Genomic DNA, 20,220 nt, shown 5'->3' with positions numbered 1-20,220 from the left:
AAGGAAGTTTCAATTGTATAAAAAAATATTTCATAAACCTTCTTCAGTACTTTTAAGGACTATTTGTACAAAAACAGTTAAAATAGTTGAAAGGTAAAACTATCAAAGTTATACAGTTTATTGATTGTTTTAATTGTATACAGAACTAAAACAAAACGTATATTCAAAATTATTTTAGAAGTTAATTAATTTTACATATTAAACATTTTTAAAGAAGTTTAATACTGTGTTTAACGTATAACAAATTTTTAAAACCAAAACACGTCTGTCCATGATTAAGTATTTTAATTAGTATTAGTAACTGAAAACAAATTGTAAATAAATAAGAATTAATTTAATTAAAAAAAGTAAACACAGTTTATCATTGTTTGTTTTTTGAAAACTAAAAGGGAAAACACAAACAGATTTTTTCTCAAATCAAATCATATGTATGATACAAGAGAATGATACATTTAAACGTAATGACAAAATTTGCATGGCAGATTTCCAAGCGTTATACTTTTCCACTTTTTATCGCTTCAATAACAGTGCACAATGGAGCGTCTCTCGCCGAATGAAACGTTTCAATAAGAATAAAAATGTTTATGGCCGTGCAACCAGCATGTTGTCTTTTATTTAGTGCCGTCCTTTATAGTTGCATCTAAGAGGTTACATCTGAAATCGTAATGGGACGAAATGAACGGATGTAAGTGTGGTTTATTTGTTCAGCTGTTTAAGCTCTGAGCCATTATTTTTATACACAGCATAAATTGTATATGATTTTTCCACTTAACGTTTTTATGGTGGCATAAAGAAACCGACATTTTGAACTATTGTTTGTTAGGGGAAACCCCCGTCTAATTCCCGTGTTTATAAACATTCAGGGACGACAGACTTTATCAATATTCATCAGGTCGTCATCTTAATAACACGACAACCAAACTTCGACCGTGGGGCCAACTTTCGGCCGGGCCATCTCCATAAATCTCCATTAGATCCCGCTGCGTGCCTCCAGTTGACTCCGCGACGTGGTGCCTCACCTCTTCGCCGTTGCGCCGCGGCAAAAAATCCCGCTCGTGAATAATTAACGCATAAATCAAGTCTCGGGGGCATAAAGCTCACTTAGACCGCACTAGATGCTTTATACGAACAAGGAACTGGTTACTTTTGACGCTCATGTCTTTATTAAGCGCCTACGGGACCGGCTCCGGATAATTCGTATGAATGGATTGGGCCCTTCGTTTTATGTACGCCTTTTATGGCGCATTAAATTCACGACGTAATTATTTAGTCGTCGTCCATCTGTTTATGATTTCCCAGGGTAATAGTATTTTCGCTAGGAGGGCTTTATGGTCTATTGATGGGCGTCAGATATTTGCCCAAACGATTGTCTTTCAGATGCATGGATTATTTTATTGAACGGCGATTATTTATTTGGTATGGTATAACAAAAGGACGAACTCAATTTATGTTTATGGTGTATAAATCATTCACAAAGAGTAGATTGGAAGAAGCCTAATTAAACTTATTAATTACCTATATATAATAACTTTCAAAGATCCTTTTCCATTTAAATGTTTTTATTAATAATTAATAATTTCCTCCAACAGGAGTATTTTGCTATTTCAAAATTTAAAATGCTGTCCAATAAAGTAAGTAAAATATGAACAGACAAATCATAATTCAAAATAATTTTATAAGTAATATAATTTCAAACAGCATAACATATTTGAACAAAATATTGAATAGATTTTGGACCATTTAACTATTAAGAAGAAACAAAAGTTATAAAATACTTTGCTATTTCAAAATTTAAAATGCTGTCCAATAAAGTAAGAAGGAAAGGGACAGTCAAACCATAATCCCAAATAAGTTCATGCACAATTAATTACTAATAAACAAATTGTAAGAATAAGTTGATTATATTAAAAGTAATTTATTTTATCCACTGTTAGATCCATTTTTAACAAGTACTATTTAAATTTTTTGAATTAATCAGTAAAGTAACCTTTAAAATACTATAAAAAACATGATTTTGATGTTTAATAAATGTTTAAACATCGTGAATGCACAAACAAATTGTATAATTACAACTACATCCAAAAGGCAATTAATTTTATGTTTTCAAATATCTGATCCTAATTCATTTGAATATTTTAATTAAGTTTTTTGTTACGCATCCACCATTTTTACAACTATTGTTAAAAATGGCGAATGCGCCACAAATTCAAAAATTAATTACTATTAAACAAATTCTAAGAATAAGTTAATTATATTAAAAGTAATTTATTTTATTCACTGTTAGATCCATTTTTAACAGGTACTATTTAAATTTTTTTAATTAATCAGTAAAGTAACCTTTAAAATACTATAAAAAACATGATTTTGATGTTTAATAAATGTTTAAACATCGTGAATGCACAAACAAATTGTATAATTACAACTACATCCAAAAGGCAATTAATTTTATGTTTTCAAATATCTGATCCTAATTCATTTGAATATTTTAATTAAGTTTTTTGTTGCGCATTCACCATTTTTACAACTGTTGTTAAAAATGGCGAATGCGCCACAAATTAAAAATTAATTACTATTAAACAAATTCTAAGAATAAATTAATTATATTAAAAGTAATTTATTTTATTCACTGTTAGATTCATTTTTAACAGGTACTATTTAATTTTTTTTAATTAATCAGTAAAGTAACCTTTAAAATACTGTAAAAAACATGATTTTGTTGTTTAATAAATGTTTAAACATCGTGAATGCGCAAACAAATTGTATAATTACAACTACATCCAAAAGGCAATTGATTTTATGTTTTCAAATAAATTATCCTAATTCATTTGAATATTTTAATTAAGTTTTTTGTTTCGCATTCACCATTTTTACAACTGTTGTTAAAAATGGCGAATGCGCAGCCAATCCAATAATTAACTATTCCTAAACAAATTCAAAGAATAAGTTGATTATATTAAAAGTAATTTATTTTATCCACTGTTAAATACATTTTTTACAGGTACTACTTAATTTTTTTTAATTATTCAATAAAGTAACCTTTAAAATATTATAAAAAATATGATTTTGATGTTTAATAAAATGTTCTTCTACGAAATAAAAATTGAAGTAATATTTTTTCTTAAAATAATGATCATATAATGTTGTATACATTACATTTTACCATTTAATAATGAAAGCAAAGTAATAAAGTTGAGTAATAATCTCGTAATTCAATCTGATCAATGGGCAGACGTCTATTGTATAAAAAATTAACTAGTTTAAAAATATTTTCTTCATGGATATATTTCCCTGAAACTTTTGAGCATATCTAGAAGCAATCACATTAAAAGTTAAAGATAAATATTCGTAAAACATCCCTCTTTAAACCAAGCACATCCATCTGCATTGTTTAAACATGAACGCCCGCCCATCTAACATGGTTTATGTAAGTGGAAAGCAGAAGTCGTTATCGTTGCGCCTCGTCGCAAAAGAACACGGAAAGAATATTTGTATTTATGCATATTCCAGCATCACAATGCATCTTGTCTCGTGTTTATGCATATTTTTGAATAGTTTTGCATAGTATACCACCCTTATTACAAAAAACAACAAGCGGGATTTATATTCGTTTTAATGACGGCACCAAAACGAATGTTCGAATGGAAAAACGTGTTTTTAATACGTGAATACGAACTCATTATCACCGCGAATTCATTTTTAAATTCACTGAGATTAACATTATTTGGACTCGTTTTCGAAAACGTTGCTTAATGAAGTCGGACGTGCTCCATTCGGGCTCAAACTCTGTTCTGATCGATCCATGGTTTTTTTTTTAATGCGACAAACAACAATCACTCTCCGTTCCATTTATAGTTGTTCAATTCGGTGATAATTTGTTTAAATAAGGGATGTTCGTGTTTAACGTTTGCTTTGTGTAAGCAACTCTCTGCACATACATACACAATGGACAGTGTTGACAATTTGTTAATGAAAACGCTGGTTACATTGACATTAGATATGATTTAAGCTGAATGTTAAATAATTAATTATCATAATTACCATATTAATTTGATCTGTATAACTACATGAGTTATTTTAGTACTGCGTATGACAGGAGCAACGTTGCAGATAATTATATTTGTACACCGCATGAATATGATATATTTAAATTAGTAGTTGTCGCATTATCATCCAATTTCTAGGAAATTAATACTTTGATGGGACATCGGAATTTAGTTCATTGATGCAATGTATCACGCTGCAACGGCCGTAATCAATCCGTTTATCAATTTTGGTGATCAACAAAATCACATTCCAATAAATTAACACACCACCTATAATTTTATAAACAAATTTTTCTGTTTAAGTAAATAAAACCTGCTCAAAATCGTTTTTTGTGACAACGGTTTCTGACTACAAAAAGTCTACAGTCTCTATTCAATTTATTTAACCCAAATCTCATATTTTTTATTAATATATAATGTTATTAAATATCTAAATATTTGTCCTTAAAAGTGGCGCCCAACGTTTTCGGCTGTGATAGGCAACCCAGAGTACACACTATTCCGGTTACACACCTTATTTGCACCTTATCGTTATTTGAGACGACAATTTCTGACAACAAGATGACTAGTCTCTATTTAATTTACTTAACCCAAATTTCATATTATTTATTAATATATAATGTTATTGAATATCTGGATATTTGTCCTTAAAAGTGGCGCCCAACGTTTTGGCTGAGGTAGGCAACCCAGAGTACGCAATATTCCGGTTACACACCTAATTCGATATAATTTTGTTAATTTTTACAATTTTTGTAATAATTATAAATAAAAACTTAATTTTAAATAAATATTTTCATAAAACATTACTAATAATCAATTATTATTGGTGTAGTGCGTTAATTTCTATTAATAAAGTCCCATTATTCATTCCATATGTTTATAATATTGTGGAAAATAATGGAAATTTATGGATGGAAAGCTTCCTAAACTTGCTTAAATGAAATTTGGGTTGTTGTTGAAATTAACTAATGAATATTGATAAAGTCACTCTGATGAGCCTAAATGTTTATAAACATTAAAATTAGGTTAAATACAAGTTTAATAGCAGTGAAGTTTGGGGATTTACAAAATTGTTTTATTAAAATAACTTTTTTAACAATGTTTATTCATTTATTCATAAGGTCAATGATTACATTAGCTACACACAAAATAATGTTCATAAATGTCAGTTAATTACAACCGATAGTGGAGCCCTAAAAGTTGTAATTGCAGATTAAACCCATAACTCAAATAATGTTAATTTACTCACTAAAACGAACCCATGATTTTGTAATAAATCCACCGCTTAAAATTAATCCATTTAACATAATAAATGCAAATCGATTCAACCAAAAAATGTGACTATATCAATGTACCTGTGATTCCCCTTATTTCATTTTATAACCCCCTTAAACTGTACTAGAATGGAGTTTACTGCATGTACGTAAAAAACATAAACCTAAAATTCGACGCTATCGCTCAGACACATCTGAAAACGTCCACCTGGTACAAAACGCGACGTCTTTAAGATAAGGGACGCATTTTATGGCGGCTCCCCTTTGTCATATTCCTCACGCTCCAACCAGGAAATACAAAAAACGACTAGGGGTGGATGAAGGCGGCGGGTATGCAAATTGATGTCTAGATGCACGGGGTGGTGTTCGAATTCAACTGAGTTTAGGTAAGGAGTTTAATATTTAAATCGTCCAACGGGGTTGTGAAAAAGGGAGTACACGATACTAATCCCACTTTTAAACTGTCTGTGTTGTTCCACCTTCAAATCTCCTGAAGTTACTCCTTGTTGAATCCTATTTTTTGTTTAAATACTCTACTAAAACTTTCGTTAAAACAGAAGATTATGACATCATTTAGAATCATTTAGAAGAGAATACCATGTAATAAATAAATTAAAATAGAAGTCCGTTGTCAATCTAAATTAATGAAATGAAAACTTCTTTAGCCACCTTGAGCACTTTTTGGTGGGGGAAAATCTTATGGGTTCGCGTCACCGACATGTTCAGGACTGGCGCATGCGTAGTGTAATGATTCTCTAATCTTTGAACGAAGTGATACTGTAAGAAAAATTATAATTCAGTGTTACCAACACCGAGAGAAACAAGGAGAAACAGTTTACAGCTAAATTAGGGAGGTATGAAATGTTTAGACACTTAAATAACTAATCAATCAATGAAAGTAGATTGTTCTGATGAAAGGAGTCAAATATTTAAGTCATCCATCAAACAACTAGTGCAGCTTAAGGCTGCGAAGAACAAAATGCAAGATATTAATCACACATCCAAACTGCACCAAGACAAATTGTCCCAAGCCCAGATCCCCTGATAAATTGCACGAACGCCTCTCGGGCAAAACTCAAAAAAAGCAGTCCTCAAGATAATAGTCTGAACCGCAACGAAAAAGCGGAGAAGAAGAACGAGACGATAATGTGAACGGAGGTTATGCAAATGTGTGTGTGTTTTGTTGCAGAGAGGCCACGAATGCAAAGCGACGCACCGGCTCAGTTCCGCCGTGTACCTCCGCTTCGGACCGTGCCGCAGCCGGAAGCGCTTCCGGCCCAAGTACTGCGGCGTTTGCCCCGTTCCGGGCATGGTGTGCCAGCCGTCGCTCAGCACCACCGTTAAGGTCGACTTCATTTGCGAAGGTAGGTTGCAACCGGCCCTGTTTGTCTCACAGATGAATATATCTAAAAATAAACGTCCCAATTAGAAAAAATAAACACTTTCTATTCACAAATGACCATAAAAATTCATAAACATTACTCACAAATTGATTTTTTCTTATAAAATTCAATACCTGGGTCACTTATGTTTGGTCAAAGGACCTCATCTAAGTTATTTTGGTCAGGGGATCCCGGATAATTTTGTCCGAATCCAATATTGCTCCCCTCCATGTCATTTACACACCGAAATTCAAACTTCTGTTCTCTCCTGCGGTCCACGGGATCAAAGTTTCCCCGAAACCTTTATGAAACACGTGAGGGTCCCACCTTTTATCTTGTTGAGCCTCTGGAAATATGAAATAATGAAAATAAGCTTTTCTGAGAGGTTTACTTGTGGCATATTTTTTCTTATGTTGGATACAGTAATTTTCTTTCACAAAAATAACAGGAACGGTCAGGATGTTCTTTGCAGGACCCTTTTGGTGTTTCAAAAAAGGGAATTTTATTTAAACCGATGGTTATTTCCATTAAATTCATTTAAACTATATTTGATTTGGAGTTGTAATTGAATAAAATATAAACAATTCATTCAACTAAAGTTTTTATTCTATTTTTATAAAATAAACTTTTATGTAATAAATCAAATGTATTTAGGGATTGAACTAAAGTTATTAAATGCATTTTATAACATAAATTTGTAATATCCATAAATGAACAGACATAATTCAATGAAAACTTCAAAAAGTCTCTTTTACCTTATATATAGAGATACAGTAATATATACAGTTGAGAAACACAAAGGTCAAATATCAAAACCAAAATATCCTTAAAAAGAAATATATCAAACGATATTCTCAACTCAATCCTCTTTCAACTTACATATATTTTTTTACAGAAATGTTTTCTATTTAATATTTTATATATATATCTAATAATATCTGGTTCCAACGTTTCGTTTTTATTTCGTATTTAGCATAACAACCTTATTGAATTTATTAAATGTAATTTTTTATCTTACATATTTAGTTTTTATTCAATATATTAAATAAATTTTTACTGAATTATGTTTTTTGTTCATAAAAGAATGTGTCACGTTATGTTTGTTGCATAATAACAGAGTAAATCAAGGTTTAATTAACTGCTAGACTAACAGTTATTGTCAATAATAATTTTATTACCATAAAAAAACACATTTCCTATTTCAATTTTGTTTACAAGATCAATTCAAATTTCAACTTCAATAATAATACTAATTCCATTTTAAATTCTAATTTCAACTACAACTTTTATTTTCAATTCCAGTTTTAGTATAAATTACAAATGCAATTTCGTTACCAATTCCAATTTCAATTACAAGTTCATTTCCAACTTCATTTCCTTTCTAGTCCATTTACAATTTTTACTCCAAGTCCAATTCCAATTTCAGTATAAATTCTAAAATTCAACTCCAATTCAATTTCCAAGTTTAATTCCACTTTAATTTTTCCTTCCATTTCAAATTCGATTTCCAATTCTAATCTCATTTAAATTCCAACTACAATTTCATTAAAAATTTCAATTTGAGTTTCATTTGTAACTCCATTTTCCATTTTAATTACAAGTTAATTTCCAATTTTATTCCTTTTTTAGTCTAATTACAATTTTAACTCCAAGTCTAATTCCAATTTCAGTATAAATTCTAAAATTCAACTCCAATTCAATTTCCAAATCTAATTCCACTTTAATTTTTCCTTCCATTTCAAATTCGATTTCCAATTCTAATCTCATTTAAATTCCAACTACAATTTCATTAAAAATTTCAGTTTGAGATACAATTCTAACTCCATTTTCAATTTTAATTACAAGTTCATTTCCAATTTCATTTCCTTTCTAGTCAAATTACAATTTTTACTCCAAGTCCAACTCCAATTTCAGTATAAATTCTAAAATTCAACTCCAATTCAATTTCCAAGTCTAATTCCACTTTAATTTTTCCTTCCATTTCAAATTCGACTTCTAATTCTAATCTTATTTAAATTCCAACTACAATTTCATTACCAATTTCAGTTTGAGTTTCAATTCTAACTCCATTTTCAATTTTAATTACAAGTTCATTTCCAATTTCATTTCCTTTCTAGTCCAATTACAATTTTTACTCCAAATCCAATTCCAATTTCAGTATAAATTCTAAAATTCAACTCCAATTCAATTTCCAAATCTAATTCCACTTTAATTTTTCCTTCCATTTCAAATTCGACTTCTAATTCTAATCTCATTTAAATTCCAACTAAAATTTCATTAAAAATTTCAGTTTGAAATACAATTCTAACTCCATTTTCCATTTTAATTACAAGTTCATTTCCATTTTAATTTCCTTTCTAGTCCAATTACAATTTTAACTCCAAGTCCAATTCCAATTTCAGTATAAATTCTAAAATTCAACTCCAATTCAATTTCCAAATCTAATTCCACTTTAATTTTTTATTCCATTTCAAATTCAATTTCTAATTCTAATCTCATTTAAATTCCAACTACAATTTCATTAAAAATTTCAGTTTGAGATACAATTCTAACTCCATTTTCAATTTTAATTACAAGTTCATTATCAATTTCATGTCCTTTCTACTCCAATTACAGTTTTAACTCCAAGTCCAATTCCAAATTCAATATAAATTCTAAAATTCAACTCCAATTCCATTTTGCTAATCTAATTCCATTTTAATTTTACCTTCCATTTCTAATTCTAATTTCCAGTTTGAGTTTCAATTCTAACTCCATTTTCAATTTTAAGTACAAGTTCATTTCCAATTCATTTCATTTCCAGTTCAATTACAATTTTTACTCCAAATCCAATTTCAGCTTTAAAAAAGTTTGTCACAGTTAATTAATTATTTCATTATTAATCCTCCCCATTCTTCATAATGAAATTTCAAACGTACAGATCAGAAACAACGAAAGAAAAACCGTTTCCATTTCCAGGCTCCCAATCGTCGGAGAACGCGTCGGACCTCCTGCCCGAGTACATGGAACCGGAGGAGGACCTGTGGGCGGACGAGAGCCCCCCGAAGCCGGACGCCCTCTCCAAGGTGCTGACGGTGCTGGTGCAGTGGGTGCTAAAGTGCCGGTGCGAGCCGCAGACGCCGGACGCGACGTCGAGCACCGGCGAGGTGATCCTGCACCGCGTGCACAGGACTGCGGCCCCTTAAACAGGGGGCCCGGCCGGCGGGATCTTGTGGCATATCATATCGGACGATTCGCGGTTCACGTTCACGTTCGATACCGGAGCGGGTCCAGGGGTTTAGGTAAAGCACACGCGTTTTTTCGGGCGGGGTTGTTCGCGGGGTTGTGTAGCTTCTCTGTGCCTTTTTATAGGATGTAGATATTGTTTTTACTTAATATATTTATTTTGTTACATATATATTTAACTTTAATGGTTACTACTGGACCACTTTTAGTATACTTATTTGAAACACTCCTTTAATTAATATTAAAATTAATTAGGAAATTAAATTCTATTTTAAAACATTTAATTATATTTTTATAATCGTTTTAAAACTTTACATCGTTTCACAGGCCAACAGCCATTTTAATGCCATCAATTTTTGAACACTTCCACTTCCAATTTTTAGGTGCAGAATTTAATTTCTTCATCTAATATTGATGCTTCAGTACTATCTTCTAATTTTCCACCACCACATAAGGGCTGCTGAAGGCTGGAATGGGTATTTCATCTGAAAGCTGAGTATATATTAGGATATCCATTTATTCTTATTAATACCATCTATATTTACAAGACACCATTCAGTTCTTGCTGATTAAAACGTTGAAAATGTTAAATCCACTTCAAAATCAGTTTCTTCATCTAATGTTGATGCTCCAGTACCATTTTCTAATTTTCTAGCACCACATGAAGGCTGCTGAAATCTGGAATGGGTATTTCATCTGAAAGCTGAGTCTATATTAGGATATCCATTTATTCTTATTAATACCATCTATATTTACAAGACAAAAATGGTAATAATCGTAACTGTTTCGAAGTGCACTTCAAATTATTGCCAAGTCAAGTTTTAGACACTGCCTGTTACTCTGTATTAACCAGGTATAAGATTTCTTTGAGAAGTTCCAGTCACTTAAGAGACCATTCAGTTCTTGCTGATTAAAACGTTGAAAATGTTAAATCTTCTTCAAAATCAGTTTCTTCATCTAATGTTGATGCTCCAGTTCCTTTTTCTAATTTTCTAGCACCACATGAAGGCTGCTGAAGTCTGGAATGGGTATTTCATCTGAAAGCTGAGTCTATATTAGGATATCCATTTATTCTTATTAACACCATCTATATTTACAAGACAAAAATGGTAATAATCGTAACTGTTTCGAAGTTCACTTCAAATTATTGCCAAGTCAAGTTTTAGGCACTGCCTGTTACTCTGTATTAACCAGGTATAAGATTTCTTTGAGAAGTTCCAGTCACTTAAGAGACCACTCAGTTCTTGCTGATTAAAACGTTGAAAATGTTAAATCTTCTTCAAAATCAGTTTCTTCATCTAATGTTGATGCTCCAGTTCCTTTTTCTAATTTTCTAGCACCACATGAAGGCTGCTGAAGTCTGGAATGGGTATTTCATCTGAAAGCTGAGTCTATATTAGGATATCCATTTATTCTTATTAACACCATCTATATTTACAAGACAAAAATGGTAATAATCGTAACTGTTTCGAAGTTCACTTCAAATTATTGCCAAGTCAAGTTTTAGGCACTGCCTGTTACTCTGTATTAACCAGGTATAAGATTTCTTTGAGAAGTTCCAGTCACTTAAGAGACCATTCAGTTCTTGCTGATTAAAACGTTTAAAATGTTAAATCTTCTTCAAAATCAGTTTCTTCATCTGATGTTGATGCTCCAGTACCTTTTTCTAATTTTCTAGCACCACATGAAGGCTGCTGAAGTCTGGAATGGGTATTTCATCTGAAAGCTGAGTCTATATTAGGATATCCATTTATTCTTATTAACACCATCTATATTTACAAGACAAAAATGGTAATAATCGTAACTGTTTCGAAGTTCACTTCAAATTATTGCCAAGTCAAGTTTTAGGCACTGTCTGTTACTCTGTATTAACTAGGTATAAGACTTCTTTGAGAAGATCCAGTCACTTAAGAGACCATTCAGTTATTGCTGATTAAAACGTTGAAAATGTTGAATCTACTTCAAAATCAGTTTCTTCATCTGATGTTGATGCTCCAGGATATCTTTATTTATTTATTTACTCCTTTTATTACAATTAAATTCCATTATCCTGCCCCAAAATTAGGCAAAATTAATGGCAAAAAAATCATTTGGTTGGTCTGTGTATTCCATTTTATAATTAGAGAGTTTCTAATACTTTATTAAAATGGAAAAGTGTTTAAATATATACAATTTTCTTTATACTTCTAATAAAAGTGTCAGATTCTAAAAAAGGTAGATAGTTTTAAATAAAAAAAGCATTGTCCTTAATCAAAATAAAAATATTTAACAAGTTATTCATATATCACATTTTTCTAGGAGTAGAAGGTGAAAAAATGTACATAACCAATTCAAAAACAGGCACTTTACGCTTAAAGCTATAGAAATGTTAAATACATAAATCAAACTCAATAAAATCTCTAAAAAATACGTGCTTAAATTTAAATTATTAATGCACAATGTAATTGTGATTTGAAAATCACCATTGAAAATTGAATATGATTAAAATTAAAGCGAAGCCAGCATTAATTATTAATAATTAGTACTGTACATACTTACTTAATATTGGCAAATTGAAATTAATTAATTGATTGTTACTGCCGATAAAATTAATCTATAAATACGTAACTTTTGTAAGATTAGAAAAACGATATTCTAAACATAGATGTTCTAAAATCTTCAATGTCCATAAAAATGCACAGATAAGTCACCAATAATTCAGATACGGTATAAATGGACCAATTTTGAACAAAAAAAAAACTTTTTAAAAACTCAAAATCGTCACAGAATTAATTTGGAACAAAAAAAAAATATGAACAAAATTGTACTTCCTTTCAAAACATTTAATTAAAACAACAACAACAACAACAATAAAGTGTTAGTTTATCAATGACTAAATAAACAAACGGTTATTTTTAGAACGTAAAAATATTTTGTGCTGATTCCATCGTACATCAGTTTTGCTTATAATTTTGCACATGCATTAATTTCAAAATAATTACACACTTGTTAATTTATTTGTAATTAAATAGATGTAACATTTTAGAGGTTTTTCCGATAATAAATATGCTTTGAAATCACATTCTCCCAATAAAATTGTTCTATTATTGAACTAATTGGTTTCATGTGACAAATCAATAATAAGGTGTAATCTTAATTCCAGATAAATTCCAGGAAAAGTAAATATTATCCACTTCACACGTTAATTATGTCTAAATAATCTAATCTCGGAGGACCTGTATTGTGTAAAATCTTTGTTATGTAATAAGTAATAAACAATGGGCATTGTAAATTTAACTTGTTGAATTTTAATGGGCGACCAATAAAGTATCAATCAATATTAAAGTCAAGATTTCTAACTGGATGGTTAATTAAGACCTTTGTTATTGGGGTTGGTTTAATATGTGGCCAATGTAAATTAAAATATTATAATTTGTTATATTAATTAACAATAGAAATTAAAACACTAAATTTAATAATGTGACAAATATATTTAATAATTAAATTTATTACTAAAATGGAGAAAAATATGATTCAATCAACTAATTGATCTTATGTCTGATAAATTACATATCGACCCTTGTACTATTTAAATAAATATACAATAATTTAGTAAAATATAATATTGATCTTTCGAAATCGAGTATAAAATGTGGAGCATTCACATTTAAACCACCCCCACATTTTACCATACATACGAAATATCTGCTTTTCGTCTGTTCATATTCACTTATTGCTTGAGTATCGACAAAGCATATGTAAATACCTATTTTATAAATTCAAATGTTTCCAAATTCGAGATATTTTTTAGAAATAATAAAAAAAACGAGCTTTCACCGAGTGTACGTACGAAACATGCATGGGGCGATAGAGAATAAAATTGAATAAAAAAAAAATAAACACCCTAAGTGCACCTTTTTTAAGAATGGACTGAGAATAAGAAAAATAATGTAAAAAAATGAATGAATAAACACAAAAAAAAAGTGAATTCACGCGACACAATTCCGGCTGTGTGGCCGTGATAATAATAAATAATGATATAGTGTATAAATATGTAAGTTTTTAGTAGAAATTTTTGGAACCTAGCGTTTATTTTAATAAGTCGTATTTTAGGAAGTCGTAATAATGATCTTTGTATATTTTACCTTTAATGTAAATATTAGACATGTAATTAATGGCAATGAAATATAATAAAGTTTATTAATTACTTTGGTTGATTTACTTTCCCCTTACCTATATTTCAAACTGATAAAAGGTAAGTAGAGTAGAAAAATAAAATATTCCAAAACAGGAAGAAAATTTTATAAATTTTAATTTTGTATACAAATTTACAACAAAAAAATTAACAATAAATAAAGTTTATTGATTTATTGATTTATTTTCCCTTACCTTTATTCCAACTGATAAAAGTTAAGTGATATTTGTGTGTATTATAAAAATAAAATGTTCCAGAAAAGGAAAAAAGTTTTATAATTTTAATTATAGAGACAAATTTTTTATACTTTAAACGAAAATAATAAAATTTATTAATTACTTTGACCAATTTATTAATTTATTTTTTCCTTACCCTTATTCCTAAGACAAATTTTTATTCTTTACACGAAAAAATTAAATAAATGCAATAAAATATTGGAAAGTTTATCAATTACTTTGACTGATTTATTTCTCCCTTACCTTTATTCCAACTGATAAAAGGTAAGTGATGTTTGTGGGTATTTTAAAAATAAAATGTTCCAAAAAAGGAAAAAAGTTTTATAATTTTAATTATAGAGACAAATTTTTTATACTTAAACGAAAATAATAAAATTTATTAATCACTTTGACTAATTTATTAATTTATTTCCTCCTTACCCTTATTCCTGAGGCAAATTCTTATTCTTTACACGAATAAATTGAATAAATGCAATAAAATATTGGAAAGTTTATTAACTACATTGACTGACTTATTTCTCCCTTACCTTTATTCCAACTGATGAAAGATAAGTGATATTTGTGGGTATTATAAAAATAAAATGTTCCAAAAAAGGAAAAAAGTTTTATAATTTTAATTCTAGAGACAAATTTTTTATAATTTAAACGAATGTAATAAAATTTATTAATCACTTTGACTAATTTATTAATTTAAATTCTCCTTACCCAATCTACTTTGACTGATTTAATTCTCCCATACCTTTATTCCAACTGATGAAAGGTAAGTAACATTTGTGGGTATTATAAAAATAAAATGTTCCAAAAAAGGATGAAATTTTATAATTTTAATTTTAGAGATAATTTTTTTATATTTTACACGAAAATAATAAAATTTATTAATTACTTTGACTGATTTATTATTATATTATTTATTGATTTACTTGCCCTTTATCTTTAGTCCAACAGATAAAAGATAAGTAGAATTTATGGGTATTATGAAACAAGGAAAAAAATTGTAAATTTCAACCTAAATATTTATATTTGGCATGAAAAAATAAATAAATTTAATAAAATAACAATAACAATGAGATACAAAATCATACAAGTATTTACAAGTTAATAAATTATAAAAGTTAAGTAATGTAAAGTCATAAAATAAACAAAAATATTAAAGAAAATATTTTTAATATATTTTTACCAATAATAAAGTATTAATGAAATAAAAAGTAGGTACACTTATAAATAACTATTTTAATGTAATTATGAGATTGTTTATTGATGTTTTTAAAAAAATTAAATAAAAAATTCAATTTCAGTGACAAAAATTATATGCAAGTTTTAATGCAAATTATTGAATTCTGTATTTATTTTAATAATTTTAATTTTAGGTCTATAGTAATGACCTTTTTAATATTTTACTTTATTATAATTTATAAACATTATTTGTCTTTAAACATTCATTGTTTTACTTTCATAGAGTTTTACAAAAGGTAAGTAGAGTTATAATAAGTGTTATAAAGTAATATTTACATTAAAAAAAGAGTGGCCAGAAATTTAAGTGGTAATTTTTAAATTTAATGTTTAGTTTAACAAGGTAATAATAATAATTTTACTCAAATAACAATTATGAAATATAATAAAAATATTTATTATTTAAATACATAAATTATTTACAACAACTTTTTTAAATTATTTTAATTACTAAAATATTTGTGTATAAAAAAAATAAATATATTAAAATATTTTAGTATTTAATTAGTTTTCTTCCATTATAATTTCTAAAAACAATGTTTTCAGTGTTATTTTTAGGTATTTATTTCATATGTGACGTAAAAAATACAATTGTAATTAATAGCCATACTTTATAACATAGTTAATGAACTATTTTGGATTATTTATAGTAGCCATATTTCATACTACATTTTATAATATAATTTCCTTAATAATAAATGACATTTAATACCAAAATAATATAATTTCCATAAAATTGATGTACTATACAATGTGTCTCAGTTTTTAGTCGAATTAATTTAATTTAATATTAATATTTTCATAAATATTTATCTTGTAATTTAAATATATTTAAAATATGCATTTCCGAGAGAATAATAAACAATTTAATAGCCTTTAAATTGAATTAAAAATAATGTAATAGTCTCCAAAATGAAAACCTATTCATATTTAAATTAATTGTATTAGTCTACTTCTTTTATAGGTACATCACACCCCACATCATCCCAATGCACTGGACACAATTAAAACCGTCTGGGGTCGATCCGATTCGGCCCGAAGGTCGGACAATACAACCAAATAGACAACGAATTGCATGAACATTCGATATCTCGTCGAAATCATCAAATGATAAACTAACTCTCAAATCGCCCACGGCATACCACTCAGTCTGTCCTCAAACACAGCTGGTGACGGTTGCAATATCACGATGACGACGGCCAAGTGCGTTCTATTGTTCGCACTGATGACGGGGGCGGCGTACGCCGACTATTGGGGCGATCGTGAAAAATTCATCCGCAGCGAAAGAAGCAGGGCGATCGGGGCTGATATCGTGCTCACCCACAAGGAAAGGGCAGTGAACGATATACTGATGAATTATAAACTTAGGGAGCTTGATGAGGGACTACTTAACCCCGGACAGTTTTTGGCCGCTCAGCATTTCTTTCATTCCAAGCCAGGTTAGACGTTTTATTTATTTATACGCATTATTTCTCGCATTGCACCGACTGAAATGAATGATCAAATGAAATGGGTCGTTGCCAGGACAAGGAGGGTCTTCGGTGTTACTGTTCCTACAACTTTATCCAAGTTTTATTATATTATATAAAATTCACGTTATTATGCTTTGCTTTCAAAAGCAACTGCCCAATTATATTTTACATTTCAACGAATATCAAATAATCAACTGTTAATTTAAACCCCACCAGTTATTTATTAATTGACGTATTAATTGAAACAAATTTGCTGACCCTTTTCCTCCCATTATCTGCTAATTTGGTTTATCAAACGATGGCACATTGTATCAACAAATAATCAAAAATTAATACACACGAGCAGTGATAACTTACAAGAGTGACTTCCTTGATTAAACTTCAAACTCAGCACAATTAAGAAATCTTCTCAAACCGTTTTAAATAAGTTTATTAATATAAAATACCATTACAAACATTAGAAGCAGATTTACTAAGTTAGTTATCTACTTTACCCACACAAATGTCAAATTATATTGATATATTTTATACAAGATATTATATTATAATCTTCTTCAAAGTGTTTTAAATTAAAATTATATAAGCACTATAGAATATTTCCAAAAATAATTGATTTACAAGGGTTGAAATTGTTTTGTTTACTTGAGTATGTTGATGTAATGGCAAAATTTGTGTGTTATATTTATGTACTTGTTTACTCAAAGCACAGATTAAATTTATAACAACAAAATCTACATTATTAATGGTCTAACACTAATATTTATGAGGATTTTAAATAGTTTATAAACAAACATTATACAAATAGTATAGATTATTTCTCAAAATAATTTGCATGTGAGTTTAAATTGTTTACTAAAGGTTATTTTGGTAATAACAAAGTTTGTTTTGTTTATATAACCCACAGGTAAGTTGATAACAAGAAAATATGTCTAAAGACAACTTATTTAACCAATTTGGGTTGCATACCCTCTTTCCTGTCATCATGTCATTCCATTCATTTTCAAATAAAGTAACACCTTCAGCTTTTGAAGAACAGCATGGAATGACTCATTTTAGAGTCATTTGTAAGTATTATTTTTATCACAGCTTCAACTGTGCTCCTTGTGTCTTGCCCGATTGATTATTGTACATTTGGTCCATTGGTTGCTCAAAAAATATACTAATTGTAAGTTTTGCTCAACAAATTTGCTGTAACTTACATTGTAATGTAGTTTTCTTTGTTAATTAAACCAGTTGACCCAATTGTTGGTCTTGTTGCAGCCATCGAGAAGTCCAAAGTCTTCAAACTGATCCAGAAGCTGCCCAAAGGAGCCTCCCTGCACTCCCACGACACGGGCATCGCCTCAGAAGACTACGTCTACTCCCTAACGTTCAGAGAGAACCTATACGCCTGCAAATCCGGTGGCCTGCTGCAGTTCAAGTTCTTCAAAAACTCGCACAGCGTAGACAACACGTGCGAGTGGAAGAGCGTGAAGGAATGGAGACAGACCAGCCCAGGTTTCGACACCTACTTGAAGTCGCAGCTCACTTTGACCGTCGAAAATCCGGCCGAAAGATATCCCGACTTGGACGCGGTGTGGAAGGAGTTCCTGAACAGGTTCTCCGTGGTGCACGGGTTGGTCACCTACAAGCCCATATTCGTCGAGTACTTTTATCAAGTTTTGAAGGAGCTGCACGACGACAACGTGCAGTATTTGGAGATGCGGGGCTTGCTCCCCGAAGTTTACGACTTGGAGGGCAAAATTTACGGCCCCGAAGAGGTTACCGGTTTATACGTGGAGGCTTTGAACAAGTTCAAGGCTGATTATCCGAAGTTCCACGGAGCTAGGCTGATTTACGCTCCGACTAGGTTCGCCAACAACAGCACCATGGATGTTTACTTGAATGTTTTGAAGGGTATTCAAGGGAAGTACCAGGATTTCGTAGCAGGTTTCGACTTGGTTGGGCAGGAAGACAAGGGTAGGCCTTTGGTGGACTTCATACCTCAACTGTTGGAAATAAAGAACACCACTCGCTTCTTTTTCCATGCCGGAGAAACTAATTGGGAAGGGGACACTGACATGAACCTGTTCGATGCTGTGTTATTGGGCACCACCCGCATAGGCCACGGTTATGCCATTGTAAAGCATCCAGAGGTCTACCAAGTAGCCAAAGAGAGGAAAATCGCTGTGGAAATAAGTCCCATATCGAACCAGGTTTTAAAACTAGTCGACGATTATAGGAATCATCCTGCGGCTGCGTTGATAGCCGACGGTTTCCCGGTGGTTATAGCGTGCGACGACCCCTCGTTTTGGGGCTCGAAGGCGTTAAGTTATGATTGGTATATTGCCTTCATGGCTTTCGGTTCTCGCGATAGTGACCTAAGGTTATTAAAACAATTAGCCATCAATTCTATTCTTTATAGCTCACTGGAGGATGATGAACGGAGTGGTTTATTAAATGAATGGGAGAAACGATGGGATCAGTTTCTAGATGACATTCTAGAAGTTAAATTAAGTTACAGTATAGAAACAAATGAAATCCTGTAAAATATATTAAAATATGTTAACATATGAGCAGTATTCGATAAAAACTGAAGATATAAAATTGTTGCATTGTAAATACTAATGACGTTTAAAACATGTTTTATATGTAAGTACTTTTGCACAAACAATTTTGTGTTCAAAAAAGTATTTCATTTAGATTCTTTCAGCCAAATATTACTATGTAATTAAAATAACAAGTTACTTTGTTGAAATAACAAAATTTGTTTATTGAAATTACTTTTTTATTAATATTTAATTTAAATAAGAAGGTGTTGCTATTATAACGTAAGTCTTTCATCTTCAATAATCTTTATGAATAAAGAAATTAGTATACAAAACTTTGTTTAACTTTATAAACTAAGATTTTACAATCAGTTTACAAAAAAATTATTGCATAATGCAAGTTTTAAATTACATTTATTATTTTCAGTTAATATTAAAACGATAATTAGTGAATATGGTAAAAAATTACAACATTTCGTACTTAATTTATTATAAAACTTGACTTATATCTGCTATGTTCCTAAAATGAATAGACTATAGATCAACCTTTTATGACCGTTTTGCATACAGGTACTTTCATTTACATGTAATCTGGGTTGCATAAGCATATAATTTAATTTATAAATATATAAAATTTATTAATGTTTTAAGCTAAA

At 29.9% G+C, this 20,220-nt stretch overlaps 2 protein-coding genes across 2 annotated transcripts in view; both read left to right on the top strand.

Annotated features, from left to right (window-relative positions):
• Window positions 1-14,105, top strand: part of LOC109598845 (CCN family member 4) — a 170,122-nt gene extending 156,017 nt beyond the window's left edge. Inside the window, exons 7-9 of the mRNA XM_049962381.1 lie at window positions 6,507-6,681; window positions 9,658-9,980; window positions 13,067-14,105. Coding sequence (XP_049818338.1) covers window positions 6,507-6,681; window positions 9,658-9,884 — 402 coding nt within the window. The 3' untranslated portion in view covers window positions 9,885-9,980; window positions 13,067-14,105. The remainder of the gene's footprint in view (window positions 1-6,506; window positions 6,682-9,657; window positions 9,981-13,066) is intronic.
• A 2,608-nt stretch (window positions 14,106-16,713) lies between these two features.
• LOC109598873 (adenosine deaminase 2-like) lies at window positions 16,714-19,843 on the top strand. Its single transcript, XM_020014788.2, has 2 exons — window positions 16,714-17,003; window positions 18,297-19,843. Exons 1-2 carry the CDS (start codon window positions 16,754-16,756, stop codon window positions 19,562-19,564), a joined length of 1,518 nt encoding a protein of 505 aa, XP_019870347.1. The 5' UTR covers window positions 16,714-16,753; the 3' UTR covers window positions 19,565-19,843.
• Window positions 19,844-20,220: the final 377 nt, after the last annotated feature.

This window comes from Aethina tumida, chromosome 2 (genome assembly GCF_024364675.1).
Source record: "Aethina tumida isolate Nest 87 chromosome 2, icAetTumi1.1, whole genome shotgun sequence".
NCBI lineage: Eukaryota > Metazoa > Arthropoda > Insecta > Coleoptera > Nitidulidae > Aethina > Aethina tumida.
Note: the sequence above shows the minus strand (reverse complement) of the source record. Positions and strands in the feature narration are given on the sequence as shown.